Below are 15,309 nucleotides of genomic sequence, written 5' to 3' on the forward strand. Positions count from 1 at the left end.
ATATTAAATATTCCTGGATACAAGGTGTTCAGGAAAGAAAGGAAGAGGAGTGGCAGCATTGATTAAAGAGAACATTGCAATGCTGGAGAGAGAGAATGTCCCAGAGGGCTCAAGGACAGAATCTATTTGACTGGACCAAATGAACAAAAAAACGGGCAGTTATATTGCTTGGTGTAGTTTATAGGCAACCAATTATTGGGAAAGATGTAAAGGAACAAATTTGCAAGGAAATTACAGAGAAGTGCATGAATTATGGATTAGTTATAATGGGGGACTTTAATTATCTGAATATTGACTGACATAATAGTATTGTAAAGGGCAAAGAGGGGCAAGGGTTCCAAGAGTGCATTCAGGAGAATTTTCTAAAGAAATATTCTTGGAAATGAGGTGGGCCAAGTGGACAAATTTCAGTAGGGGAATATTTATGGGATAGGGATCATTGTACCGTACAGTTTTGATCGGCTACGGAAAAGGACAAGGAGCAATCCAGAATAAGAATAATTAATTGGGGAAAACCAACTTCAATGGGGTAAGAGGTCCCAGATAATTTGGAATCAAAGATTAGCAAGTAGAACTGCAACTGAACAATGGGCTGCCTTTGAAGGAGAAGTAGTTCAAGTACAGTCAAGGTATATTATTGCAAAAGGGAAAGGTAGGTCAAACAAATCCAGAGCTCCCTAGATGGCAAATCAGGTAGAAATTAGCAGAGATGAGGAGAATTGTTTTCTCCCAGAGGGTTGTGAATCTTTGGAACTCTCTTCCTCAAAAGTCAGTGGAAGCAGAGTCTTTGAATATTTTTAAGGCAGAGCTAGATAGATTCTTGATAAGCAAAGGGGTCAAAGGTTATCGGGAATGGGCAGGAATGTGGGGTTGAGGTTACATTCAGATCAGCCATGATTTTATTGAATGGCAGAGCAGGCTCAAGGGGCTGAGTGGCCTACTCCTGCTCCTAATTCATATGTTCATTTGTGAGATGAAGCAGAAAAAGTGTGCTTATGACAGATGTTAGGTTGATAATACAATTATCAGGTCAAATATAGAAGGCTCAGAGGGGAATTGAAAAAGCAAATAAGAGAAGCAAAAACAGACCACGAAAAGAGACTGGCAGCTAACATAAAAGGGAATCTAAATGTCTTTCATAGGCATATTAAGAGTAAAACGGTGGTAAGAGGAGGAGTGCGGCCGATTAGGAATTAAAATGGGGATTTATGCTTGGAGGCAGGGGCATGGCTGAGACATTAAATGAATACTTTGCATCTGTCTTTACCAAGGAAGAAGATGCTGCCCAGCTCATGGTGAAAGAGGTGGTAGTTCAGACACTTGAGGGGTTTAAAATTGATGATGAGGAGGTTTTGGATAGGCTGTCTGTACTTAAAGTTGATAAGACTCCGGGACCGGATGAAATGCATCCAAGGATACTGAGGGAAGTGAGAGTGAAAATTACAGAGGCACTAGCCATAATTTTCCAACCTTACTTAGACTCGGGGTAGTGCCAGACAGCTGGACAATTGCAAATGTTACACTCTTGTTCAAAAAAATGTGTAAAGATAATCCCAACAACTACAGGCCAGTCAGATAAACTCAGTGGTGGGGAAGCTTTCAGGAATGATAATTTGCGATAAAATTAATAGTACTTGGGCAAATGCGGATTAATTAAGGAAAGCTTAAATGTAAGGGCACATTGTGTTTAACTCTTAGCTCTGAAGAAGTCATATGGACTCAAGATGTTAACTCTGTTTCCCTCTCCACAAATGCTGCCAGACCTGCTGGGTTTTACCAGTGTTTTCTGTTTTTATTTCAGATTTCTAGTATTCGCAGTATTTTGCTTTTATCTTCATGTTTAACTAATTTGCTTGAGTTTATTGATGAGGTAACGGAGATGGTTAATGAGGGTAATGCTGTTGATGTGGGGAACATGGACTTCCAAAAGGCATTTGATAAAGTGCCACACAACAGACTTCTGAGCAAAGTTAGAGCTCATGGAATAAAAGGGACATAGCAACATGAATATGAAATGTCTGAATGACGGGAAACAAAGTGTAGTAGTGAACGGTTGTTTCTTGGACTGGAGGAAGGTTTAGAGTGGAGTTCTCCCCAGGGATTGGTGTTAGGATTCTTGTTCTTCTTGATATATATTAATGATCTAGACCTTGGTGTACAGGGCAAAATTTCAAAATTTGCAGATGATACACACTTGGAATTACTGTGAACCATGAGAAAGATAGTGTAGAACTTCAAAAGGACAGAGGTAAGGGGAAAAGGCAGACAAGTGACAGGTGAAATTTAATGCAGTGAAGGGTGAAGTGATTCATTTTGGTAGGAAGAGCGCAAAGAGATAATATAAAATAAAGGGTACAATTCTAAAGGGAGTAGAGGAGCAGAGAGATCTGGATGTATATGCACATAAAGCATTGAAGGGACAGGACAGGTAGACAGCGCAGTTAATAAAGCATCAGCATCCTCAGCTTTGTCAACAGGAGCATAGAGTATAAAAGCAAGGAAGTGATGTTAAACCTGTATCAAACACTGGTTCAGCCTCAGCTGGAGTACTGCATCCAGTTCTGGGCCCGCCAGTGTGAAATTGCGGTCGGGCCCCAATCACAGGCAGCGGTCACTTTCACAGCTGTTCCTGGGCCCACCCGCCGCAGGTGCCCAACGATGGCAAAATCCTGACCTATGATTTTATGATTCCAGCAAGAGCATCATAAAGGCTGAAAGGAATGGGAGAGAAAGTTATAACTCAGGAAACTCTGATGTTGGAGCCAATGGTTAGGTGAGCTGAGTAATAACCTAGGAATTTTGAGTAAATATTCAGAGATTGCAGTTTTATGTTAATAGATTTCAATACTTATAAATTATAGTATACTTCCTCCAACTCTGGCAATTGAATAGAATTTGTTTTTGAAATCCCCTCCATTAGGCAACCTGGTGGCACAGCATGTGAGAGCATTAACACAGTCGGATACAGAGAGAGCTGCACACATTAGCCCCTCAATTTCTCACACATGTCCCTGATCTCAGCCAGCAAACAGGGAGGCCAGAACTGAGTGAAGACAACAAAATAGTTTTCAGGAATGGTTTCCAAACAGAGGAAAACAAAAATCAAAGGTTAGATCAATTGAGCACCAGACTTGGGGTGCAACTTATCCTATTATTAATTTTAGGGTACAAACTGTGAGAATTCATGCCAACATTTTTACTAAAATTATTGCCAGGAAGAAGTGCACCTCCTTTGGTATACAGCAACATTGATAAAGGTTGGGGAAGGATTTTTTGTCAAAGAAAACCAGAAAGTGGAGAGATGAGCAAAAATCTATAGGAGGGAGGAGGAGAAAGTAATTGATTTTAAAGCCATCTTTACAAAGTCACAGTAATAAAATACACAGCAAATTAAATATAAATTGACATTTTTATGAGCTGGGTTCCCAGAGTGAAGACTTGCCAGCCCCAGGATAGGATCAGGGATTCAAGTGCACATCGCCCATGACTCTTTGCCCAGTGTTTTCAGCAGCCAAGGCTCGGCGCCAGGATAGTGAAGTTGTGAAACTCCCAAAGAAACAGTGAGATGGACTTTGCTGAGATTGTAGGGAACCCAATGTAGGGCTCAATTCCAGGTTGGGAACCCAGAAGTAACTGTGCAGGGATGTCAGCCGTGATCTTCCCGGAGGCGGCCAATCAAGAAGCCGCCTCCGTGATCCCCTTCCAATTAAGGGTAGTGGGTGGATCAGGGAACCACGCAGGCTCAATAAGAGGACCCACAGCAATGTCCAGCCACTAGCCCCACCAGCAATGGTGGGTGCTGTCAATATAGATGGAATACCCCAAGGGCACCTCAAGATGGAAGTGGCCTCTGAAGAACTAACAAAGTGTAAAAAAAAATGTGTTGCTACAGTTGACAGGCCATCATTGTGGAGGGGGATCTCATCTACAGGATCTCCTGAGGCCGCAGTTGTGGTCCTCTGGCACCCCGTGGCTCCATGGAGGAAGGGGACGGAGAGGATTTAAAGGCGGTCTAAATGATCCCTAGGCCTGCCGTCAGGATGCTGCATCTGGACAACTGCTGTTTTTGGCTTTAGGTTGGAGGTCTGTTTGCTGTCTGGAAGATTCTAGCGCCGTCACCAATTTGACCCCAAGTGGGGACATAATTGATCTTAATTAGCTACACGCTGCTACCAGGTGGGTAGCCAGTACCAGTCAGACCCTGCCTCCAGCAAGATCAGTCGGAGGAAGGACTCCATTAGGGACCTACCCTGACCCACGATTCTCTGATTTTTGCTCTTGATCTCACCAGCTACATGGAGAGTTATATTTGTTATAACATTTCTTACAGTAATGAAGCTCCAACATTTTGAGTTTAAAAGTGTGATTATTTCAAACTTATAGGAACCAAAGGACAAAACATGGTGGCAGGAAGTGTCTGTGAGTAAGACTCCAACATTTTAAACGGATTTAATGTTGAATTAGATTGAGAAGAATCAACCCAAATTAGTCAGAGAGAGAGAAAAAAACTGAATCATGCAAAAATGAACTGGCAGCCACTGCAGCAATGAACACACAGCTACAACCCATAATGAACTGGGAGGCTGCTGATATCATAGAGGCATTTGAGAAGTTTAAAGAAAAGTGCGGACTGACATTCAGTGGCTTTCTAAAAGACACTAACAAAAAAGAAAATGTCAGCTACATCCTGCCTACGTGGGCAGGAGAGAAGGGGTTAAATTTGTTTAATAGCTGGGAGATGAATGAGAATGACAGTAAAAACCTAAACAAATTTTTTGAAAAATTCAACATTAATCGCCAGCCAAAGTCAAATTACCAGATCCACTGAAATAAGTTTCAAAGCCTGAGGCTGGAACCAGGTGAGCCTGTTGACAATTTCTTAACAAGGGTGAAACATACAGCCAGGAAATGTAAATTTGAATAAACTGAAAGACTGATTTGGGGCTCTGCATACCCTGAAGTATAAAAATATTAGATTGGAAAAGGCAAGCCACTATATTGCAGGCTGCTGACATTGCCAGGGCACATGAAGTCATGAGTACCCAACCGGCCAACCTTCAGTTAAGTCAAGTGAAAGGCAGCAGGGCTGACGCAGGAGCTGTGGACGACCACATGAGTTCACAGACAGAAGGAAATGTCCTACGTATGGATCAAACTGCAAGGCCTGTGGAAAACCCAATCACTGGGAAAAGATGTGTAGAATAAGAAAGAAGATGGTAAACATGTTATCAGAGGAAAAGCCACAGGGCAAACATCTATACCCTGGAAGTTGGCGACGAGTTTGCGGACACCTTAGGCATAGGGATCATACATGTGAATGAAATGGTTGGGTGCGACAGCTCCCAGAGAAAAGAAATTCACACAACCATACAGACCAGGAAAGGGGTAAGAAATAAGCTCACAAGCCTAAATCTGAAGTTGAAGATTGACACTGGAGCACTGAGCAACATCATCCTGCTCAGCATATACCATAAAATAGTTCCTGAAAATTTGAAAAAATATGATTACCCAAGGAAAGATGCTCTGAAACCAAGCAACATCATGCTAATAGAAAACAGGGGACCTGAGATTGGACAACTAGGAATGACTCAAATCAGAGGGACACGCAGAAGAAAAAAAGGTTAACTACATGTTCTACATCGTTGAAACAGATGATTCTGCTATCCTGGGTTGAGCAGTTGCAAAGAACTGCAGCTTATCTCAGTAAACCATGAGGTGAAGGAGGTGACACTGAGTGTTGAAGGTAGTACACCCGCTGAAAAGCACCCTCTAATCAGAAGCAAGGAAGGTCTGGTACAAATGTATCCAGAGTGTTCTCATGAGACAATTGAATGCTTTGAAGATTTTGAGTATCACATCACTATTGATCCAGTGAAGAAACCAGTGATTAGACTGAAAGGAAAGCTTGAAAGAGTGCTCCAAGAGATAGAAGAAAATAAAGTAATCGATGGAATCACAGGGCCTACAGATTGGGTAAATTTCATCATGGTGAACCAGAGTGGGACTAACATCCTTGCACGCAGGTTTGCTAGTGCTGTTGGGAGGAGTTTAAACTAATTCGGCAGGGGGAGCGGACACAGAATATTAGCAGAATAGGGACACATCATAATACAGCAAAACAATCAAGTCAGAGGGAGTACAGCTACATTAAGTTTCATGGGACTAAGGCAAGGCTGGATGGCCTCTACTTTAATGCCAGGAGTATTACAGATAAAACGGATAAGTTAAGAGTGAGGATTGACACGTGGAATTGTGATATAATAGTCATCACTGAGATGTGGTTGAGGAAGGGGCAGGATTGGCAGCTCAACATTCTGGGATATAGATTCTTTAGGCGAGACAGCGCAGGGGGTAAAAGAGGAGGAGGCATTGCATTATTAGTTAAGGAGTCAGTTACTGCAGTAAGGAGAGATGATATCTTGGAGGGGGCATCAAATGAAGCTTTGTGAGTAGAGCTTAGGAATAAAAAAGGGGCAGCCACACTGTCAGGTGTTTATTATAGACTCCCAGATGGTCAGCGGGTAGTTGAGCAAATACGTTCACAATTTGCGCAGTGGATTTCTTGAAATGTGTACAGGAGAGTTTTTTAGGCCAATATGTAGAGGGTCCAACAAGGGACGGCGCAGTGCTAGACCTAATTCTGGGGAATGAAGCTGGACAGGTGGCTGAGGTGGTGGTGGGGGAGCATTTTAGTGATAGCGACCACAGCATGGTACAATTTAAGCTTGTTATGGACAAAGAAATAGACAAGTTGCAAAAAAAAAATGTTTCGGATTAGGGGAGAGCGGATTTTAGTAAAATAAGGCAGGATCTGGTCGAGGTAGACTGGGAACAGTTACTTGTGGGGAAATCTACAGAGGAACAGTGGGGGGGCATTCAAAAAGGAAATGGGGATGGTACAGGCTCAACAGGTTCCCTCTAGGGTGATAGAAAGGACTAACAAGCACAGAGAACCATGGATGACCAGAGATATTCAGGATACGATGAGAAGGAAATGAGAGGCTTTTAGCAGGTACAAGGGAAGCAAATCAGCAGAGGCGTTAGTGGAGCACAGAAAGTGCAGGGTGGAGCTTAAGAAAGCAATTAGGAGAGCAAAGAGGGGATACGAGAAAGCTCTGGATGGTAAAAGTAGGGAAAATCCCAAGATATTCTATAAGTATATCAATGGGAAGAGGATAACCAGGGAAAGAGTAGGGCCCATGAGGGACCAAGGGGGAAATCTATGGGTGGAGCCAGAAGACATTGGTAGAGTGTTGAACAAATACTTCACATCTATCTTCACCCAAGAGAATGAGGATGAAGGTTTTGAACTCGGGGAGAGAGACTGAGAGGTTCTTGAGCAAATTGATATAGCGAGTGATAAGGTATTGGAGGTGTTGGCATGCTTAAAAGTGGACAAATCTCCAGGTCTGGATGATTTGTGTCCCAGACTGCTGAGGGAGGCAAGGGAGGAAATCGCAGGGGCTCTGACCCAAATTTTTAATTCCTCTCTGGCCACGGGGGAGGTGCCAGAAGACTGGAGAACAGCTAATGTGGTTCTGCTATTTAAGAAGGGCTGTAGAGAGAAGCCAGGGAACTACATGCCAGTGAGTCTCATGTCAGTGGTAGGGAAACTATTGGAGAAAATTCTGAAGGAGGGAATCTATCTCCACTTGGAGAGGCAAGGTTTGATCAGGGTAGTCAGCATGGCTTTGTCAGAGGGAGGTCATGCCTAACAAATTAGAATTTTTTGAGGAGGTGACCAGGTGTGTAGATGAGGGTAGTGCAGTTGATGTAGTTTATATGGATTTCAGCAAAGCCTTTGACAAGGTCCCATTTGGGAGACTTATAAAGAAGGCAAATGCACATGAGATACAGGATAATTTGATGAGGTGGATTCAAAATTGGCTCAGTTGTAGGAGACAGAGGGTGACGACAGAAGGATGCTTTAGTGACTGGAAGCCAGTGTCCAGTGGCGTACCACAGGGATCTGTGCTGGGTCCCCTATTATTCGTCATTTATATAAACAACATAGATTACTATGTGGGGGGGAGGATTAGTAAGTTTGCAGATGACGCAATGATTGGCCGGGTAGTTAACAGTGAGGTTGAGTGTCTTGGGCTACAGGAAGATATAGATAGGATGGTCAAGTCGGCTGATAAGTGGCAGATGGAATTTAACCCTGAAAAGTGTGAGATGATACATTTTAGAAGGAGTAATTTGACAAGGAAGTATTCAATGAACGGCATGACACTAGGAAGTTCTGAGGAACAAAGGGACCTTGGCGTGTGTGTCCATAGATCTCTGAAGGTGGAGGGGCATGTTAGTGGGGTAGTGAAAAAGGCATATGCGACACTTGCCTTTATCAATCAAGGCATAGATTACAAAAGTAGGGAGGTCATGTTGGAGTTGTATAGAACCTTGGTGAGGCCACAGCTGGAGTACTGTGTGCAGTTCTGGTCGCCACATTATAGGAAGGATGTGACTGCACTGGAGGGGTGCAGAGGAGATTCACCAGGATGTTGCCTGGGATGAAACATTTAAATTATGAAGAGAGGTTGGATAGACTTGGGTTGTTTTCGTTGGAGCAGAGAAGACTGAGGGGCGACGTGATCGAGGTGTACAAGATTATGAGGGGCATGGACAAGGTGGCTAGGGAACAGCTGTTCCCTTTAGTTGAAGAGGTAGTCACGAGGGGACGAAAGTTCAAGGTGAGGGGCAGGAGGTTTAGGGGGGATGTGAGGAAAAACGTTTTTACCCAGAGGGTGGTGATGGTCTGGAATGCACTGCCTGGGAGAGTGGTGGAGGCAGGTTGCCTCACATCCTTTAAAAAGTACCTGGATGAGCACTTGGCACGTCATAACATTCAAGGCTATGGGTCAAGTGCTGGTAAATGGGATTAGGTAGGTAGGTCAGGTGTTTCTCATGTGTCGGTGCAGACTCGGTGGGCCGAAGGGCCTCTTCTGCACTGTGTGATTCTGTGAAACAGAAGCCAAATGGATGGCTAAGAATTTGCCTGGATCTCAAAGATCTTAATCAAGCAATAAAGAGGAATCACCACCCTATTCCAACAATGGAAGAGATCAGTCTAGCACAGGTTTTCAGCAGGTGTGATGATTGAAATGGTCACTAGAATGTGAAGCCAGATGAAAAATCTTCACTGTTGACAATGTTCATCAAAGGCTTTGGTCAGTACAAATACACATATCTTCCTTTTGGCCTTAAAGTGAGCCAGGAGATGTTCCAGAAGCAAACTGACGAGACATACAGAGGATGTAAAGGAGTAGGCAGAATTGCTGATGATATTCAGTTCAATGGAGTAGATGGAAAAGATCATGACTATCATGAAGCCCTGGAGAGAAGCAGGAAAGCTGGGATCAAGCTAAATACAGACAAATGCATTGTGCAGGTAACAAAACGTCAGTTCTTCGGAATGGTGTACACACCTGATGGCGTCAAACAGAGCCCTGAAAAAGCCACAGTTATCACTGTGATGGATGCTCCAAGAGACAAAAAAGAGTTGAGAAGTTTCCTTGGTTCTTTCATACCTCACATGTCAGAACACAGAGCAAACCTATGAGAGCTGATGAGATATGTTGGGTACCGGTGGTGAGAGTCACATGACAGGGTTTTCAACAAACTCAAAGAAGTAGTACTCAAGTCTGTCATACTCCAACCTGCCAATCTGCAAGTAGATGCTTCTACGAAAGATCTGGGAGCAGCCCTAGTACAAGGGGGAAAACCCATAGCATTTTGTATCCAAAGCTTGCACATCAGGTAAGACCAGATCTGCCAACATAGGAAGAGAGCTTTTGGTGGTCATGTATGGATGGAAGAAATTTCATACATATCTCTATGGGACAAAGTTCATAGTGGAAAGTGATCATCATCCACTAGAGCACATGTGCCAGAAAAACCTGCAGAGCTCCAGCAAGACTGAAGAGGTTACTCTTGAGCTTTCAGAGTTACTATTTCACTCTGAAATACAAGCCAAGAAGAGAAATGGTGTTGGCAGATGCCCTGTCTTGGTTGTCACCAAGGAGAGACATGAGATAAAAGATCTAGGTGTAAACATCCATCACCTAGTGAACATAACATCACCAAAACTGGGTAAAATTAGAGATGAGATGCTCAAAGACAAGGAATCACTGGTGCTATCTCAGTAAGTGATCCAGGGATGGCCTGAGAAGGCACAGCAAACACAGCCAGCAATACAGCAGCATTAGTTTATCAGGGTTGACATCTCATTAGAAGATGGTGTTCTGCTAGCTGGATCAAGAATAATCATACCCAGAATGATGCAGAAAGAACTCCTCCAGGAGATACATGAAGGCCACATGGGAAGGGAGATGTGTAAACTCAAAACCAGATCAGCTGTGTGCTGGATAGGCATAGATAAAGACAATGACAGAATGGTGTCTACATGCAACATCTGCTAGAAGTACAGAAACACACAGCAAAAAGAGAAGATGATAGCTACTGAAGTACCACCCAGACTATGGCATACTTTGGGATCTGACTTGTTCACACACAATCAAGAATGGTATCTCATAGTTGCAGACTAATACTCAAAGTTCCCTTTTATCGAAAAGGTGAAAGTTTTCAGAGCCACATCCTCTCAGCAGTACGAGTTCTGTTCGCTGAGCAAGGAATTCCTGAAGGAATCATATGTAACAATGGAAATCAATTCACCTCCAAAGAATTTAAAGAGTTCGCTGAACAGTATGAGTTCAACATCATCACCTCATCACCACTTTACCTAAGGGGACATGGGTTTATAAAAGGACACAGACGGTCAAGAAAACCTCACAAAATGCCAACAGATAAAGGAACAGATAAACCTCACCTTATTGGCTTCCTGATTACACCTTGCAAAGCTGTCATGAAATTGCCTACAGAGCTGTTGAATGGCAGAAAGTTTAAGACATCTCTATCAAGGAAGATACTTCCTCCAAGTGACCAGGAGAAAGTCAGGCAGCAATTCACTGATTCACAAGTAGAAGGAGGTCAACACTTCAAGAAGTATGCTTAATCCCTGCCTGAGCTGTTGAAAGAATAAACTGTATATGTACAAGATCCAATCATGAAAACCTGGAACCCAGCAAAAGTTGTTTGTGAAGCTGAGACTCCAAAGTCATTCAACATTGAGACCAAAACCGGAAAGCAAATAAGGAACAGAGTCCATATTCAACCAACACCTGAGTTGGATAAGCAGAAACGATCCTCAACAATGCCAGCAACATCACTGACCAACGAGACAACATCGCCAGCATCACCAACTGCAAAATCAACTACGTCATTAGCAAGTGACACAACATTGGCAACATTACACTATATGTTATATTATTCGTAAAGAGCTAGGAATTAATTGTTATGAGAACATACATCCAGGGTGCCACATTTACAGTCAGGTGCCCAGCAACGATGTGTGCAGTCCACCAGCCACATGGAGAGCTGCACAAAATACACTTGATGAAGCATCAGCATTTTGAGCCTAAAAGGGTAATTATTTCGAACTTAAGGGAACAAGAAGAGAAACAAGACTTAAATACTTTTTTTTCACTGTTTCGTGATGGGTCAGAAGGAGCAGGACTTTTCCATCAGCTCCAAAAGAAATCCCAGGACCCCAGTGAATACATGGTGGTGAGGTTCTACAATATAAAGGAGGGGGGCTATTGATTCAGAAAATATAATTAGAGATTCCCTTTCCCGAATGCCACTGTCTACGTACTAGCACCATTTAAGTGACTGCTGGAGACCGTTCCTGTGATTTCTCAGCCTCACTCTCATGCCTCATTAAAAGCTACTAATTCAAAATTGACTCTGTTTCCCTCATTTGAATTGCCATATTTTCCTCCCAATATTAGTTAATTGTTTCCTATAACTTATAAGAAATTCTGTAGGTCAAAACTGTTCTCTGCACCTTGCTCAGCCCTACACTTAGCTTTTAGTTTTAGGTGTAGTTAGACTGCAACTTCTAGTCTGACTCAAATATCTTTAGAGTGCAATGTCCAGTTAGTAAACCTGAGTTGAATTGCCAGTTGGTTTTACATGGAGCCCGGCCACACAGGGCTATGTTTGCACCCCAGGAGTGGTCAGAATCCTCCTCTTTCTGGCAATGGCTTTCCCTATTTTTCTTCCCATACAAACATATATGTTTTTTCTACAACCTTTAAGAGTTCTTGTAAACAGAGTAAAAAAAAAACTGCATAAAGTCACCAAGTCCACTCTAGAGTTGGACCGTGATTTTCCGGTCCCCCGCAATTCCTGCCTGAAGTCTCCGGACATTTGGCTGGTCCATCAAATTTTCTGTCCCGCCTGCGATGATTCCCGCCATAGGCAGGACCGGAAAAACCCAGCCAATGTGAAAGTGTCTACTGGAGGTGCTCTCAATCCCTCCGTTTGGGATTCAGATTAAATTCACAATGCAGATTCACACAATTTAAACACCCAGTTGCAGTGTAAATTCAACCTTATTTTCATCCTCATTGTAATTGTTTTTCATTGAGTGAGAAGGCATATTCATTACTGCCCAGTTAAAGTAGAAAAAAACATTTCAGCTAAAAAAAAGTTGCAAGCAAAAACTTTCTGAGAAGGTTAAAAAAAAGTCTTCAGACTCTATCTGTTCCCTTAAATAAAGGCTCCATTAATCCTGAGTTATCTGACAGATTTGTAGGCTAACACCTGCAAAAGTTAACCATATAAATATGACCTGAATCGAGCCATTCGAAACCAATTGCAGTGAAACTTCACAAGACTACGATATAGTCCTCCAGGGAGGAGGATCATTATCTCCTTTTAATTATGTTAATTAAATCATTCCAATTAAAAGACTGACCTTTTAAAGCAGTGAGCTGCAGTGAGGACCCAACAGCTGTCAATGAGAGTGGCACCGCACAGTAATCTCCCCTCTCCGTGGGATGCTCTCAGCCGGATGGCTGCCTGCCAAGGCCACCCGCCCCTGTGTAAGGCAGGAAGCCAAACATTAAGACGACATTATTCAGTACACATAAGCAGAGGCCTAACAAATACAATTAAGGAGCTTTCATATGGATCTTGACTTACAAACCAACAGAAAATCTTGACCTGGCAGATGTGTTCTAAGCACTTGCCTGTTGCTGTTTTAATGGCTAAAGCTAAAAGTTTACTATATTTTTCTTATCTACTGAATTGAAGAGCTGCATACAATTGTGTTTATTATACGGGATATTATTTTTCAACTCTCAGGCCATTTACTTTGCAGAAGCACTTCACAATGTGCTGAGGCTACCAGTTCTCCAAAATCCAAAGTAGATTCTGAGCACTAAAGAAAAATAACTTGCATTTCTATAACACCTTCCAAGACCACAGGATGTCTCAAAGCACTTTAGTCTTTGAAGTACTTCTTAAGTGTCATCAATTTAGTAATACAGGAAACAGGGCAGTCAATTTGCACAAATTGAGGTCCCACAAACAGCAGATAACCAGATAATCTGATTTTTTTAGTGATGTTGATTGACGGATAAATATTGGCCAGGGGAACACTCACCTGTTTTTCTTTGAAATAGTTCTATGAGATCTTTTACATCCTTAGAGAGCAGACAAGGTCTCAGTTTAATACCTCATCCAAAAGTTGGCACCTCTCAGTGCAGCACTCCCTCAGTACTGTCAGTATAGAGAATGTGCTCAAGTCTCTGGAGTGGGGCTTGGACCTTACTGGCAAATTCAAAGCAACTTATTTAAACATGGTGCATGCTACTTTCCTTTCCTGGCCAAAGAGGTTCAAGACAGTGCTCAACGTTGGCAGCAATTCCATGCAGACCAACAGTGCTTAAACAGCACTGTTGTCCTACATAGCTTGACCGACAGCATAACTTTCCAGGGAACAAAGTGTTGCCTCTGGCATTCAGCAACAGCCATATTTTTTATCCATTGGTGGCAGTCTTGTCTCCAAAAGCAGAGAACAAAACAATCACATGAAGCAGTGTTCTGTGCTACTGGATGAATGGTTATTCATTCATGAAGGGCAGCAGAGCTATGTCTCCTTTTGTGTACTCTTGATCATAGCTGACTGTCCAGGAGTTATCATGGGATAGGCATCAGGAGCAAAAACTCTCTCTGATTTTTCCATTGTCTCCAGGGTACTGAGACTTAACTGTGGTTTCCTTGCTTCTGACATGAAAATACTATATACGGCACCCTTGACAACAGTGTCTTTTTAGGGAATTAAATTCAATCTGAACATTTACAATGATAGTTCTTCTGACCATATAATTATTCATCAAGTATTTAAAAACAGTTTAGCTCAATACTCATATGGTACTGGTAACCTTTTCAATGTCAGATCAAATTATACCAACAAGCTTTAGCAGAGATCTTTGCATTGTGTATTAATTCTCTCAAGTATTGTGATAGACTTTGTACAACTACTTAACATGCATGCTTTACCAACCTATTGACTGAGACAACAGAGCAACAATCTGTGCACATCTTATGACACCCTGAGTTAATGCACTTTGACAGTAATGTTACTTTGCATTATGTAAAGTGTAAATTACCCAGTTAGTGATTTCCTAAAGAAAAAACCTTTATGCGGTAATATACTTACTGACCTTAAAGAATTTTTCCCACCAATAATCCGTTTCTGCCGTTGGTTCAGTAATCGTAAGCCACAGAGAGAGGACATTGACCCTAAAGTATTTAAAAGCAATGACACCTGAAGTTATTCATTTTTGGAATGCATGTTTATAAAAGCCTTGAAGAATGTTAAAAATATCCAAATGACTAATAATTTCCATATAATCGTCAACCATTGTTGACAATGCAGAGTTCAACCTAAGAACAGTCCATAAAAATTATGGCTTTTTCTCTAAATTTTGAACATTTCCATAGGTTCTCTCTATTTCTCCTCTTAACTGCTTTTTCCTTGCATCTCTCATGCCTGCAGCAGAGCACACATTGCAACCAGTAATTGAAAATCTTCGCCTAGAAGGTGCTGACACTTGCTGCAGTACTGCTCCATAATCTCAGTCAAATGGTCCATCTGCTCCAGCATCTCAGTCAAGTAGTCCTTCTTCATGTGAACACAAACAGTACGTGTCAGCAAGTTATTCAGCCATAAGGGCAGCTGAGCTAGGTCTGCTCCTGTTTTCATTTGATACCAATAAACATTTCCAGTTGGCTGCATTGGATAGAGATGAGGAGCAAGAAACACAGCTGATTTTTCTATTGACTAGCTAAGAGCACTGAGACCAATTGCAGTGGCTTAACTGCTGCTCCGGCTGAGAACCTCTACCTCAGCACAAATTGAAAATCAAACCCAAAAGCTTTTGATCTGTTTGAGGTAACATT

At 42.3% G+C, this 15,309-nt stretch overlaps 1 protein-coding gene across 1 annotated transcript in view; it reads right to left on the bottom strand.

Moving 5' to 3' along the window:
- Positions 1–15,309, bottom strand: part of prss12 (serine protease 12) — a 251,895-nt gene that overhangs the window by 30,491 nt on the left and 206,095 nt on the right. Inside the window, exons 10-11 of the mRNA XM_078546933.1 lie at positions 14,571–14,649; positions 12,818–12,940 (exon numbers count right to left, since the gene is read on the bottom strand). Of these exons, the coding sequence (XP_078403059.1) occupies positions 12,818–12,940; positions 14,571–14,649 (202 nt within the window). The remainder of the gene's footprint in view (positions 1–12,817; positions 12,941–14,570; positions 14,650–15,309) is intronic.

The sequence above is a fragment of the Cetorhinus maximus genome, chromosome 1 (genome assembly GCF_964194155.1).
Source record: "Cetorhinus maximus chromosome 1, sCetMax3.hap1.1, whole genome shotgun sequence".
Classification (NCBI taxonomy): domain Eukaryota; kingdom Metazoa; phylum Chordata; class Chondrichthyes; order Lamniformes; family Cetorhinidae; genus Cetorhinus; species Cetorhinus maximus.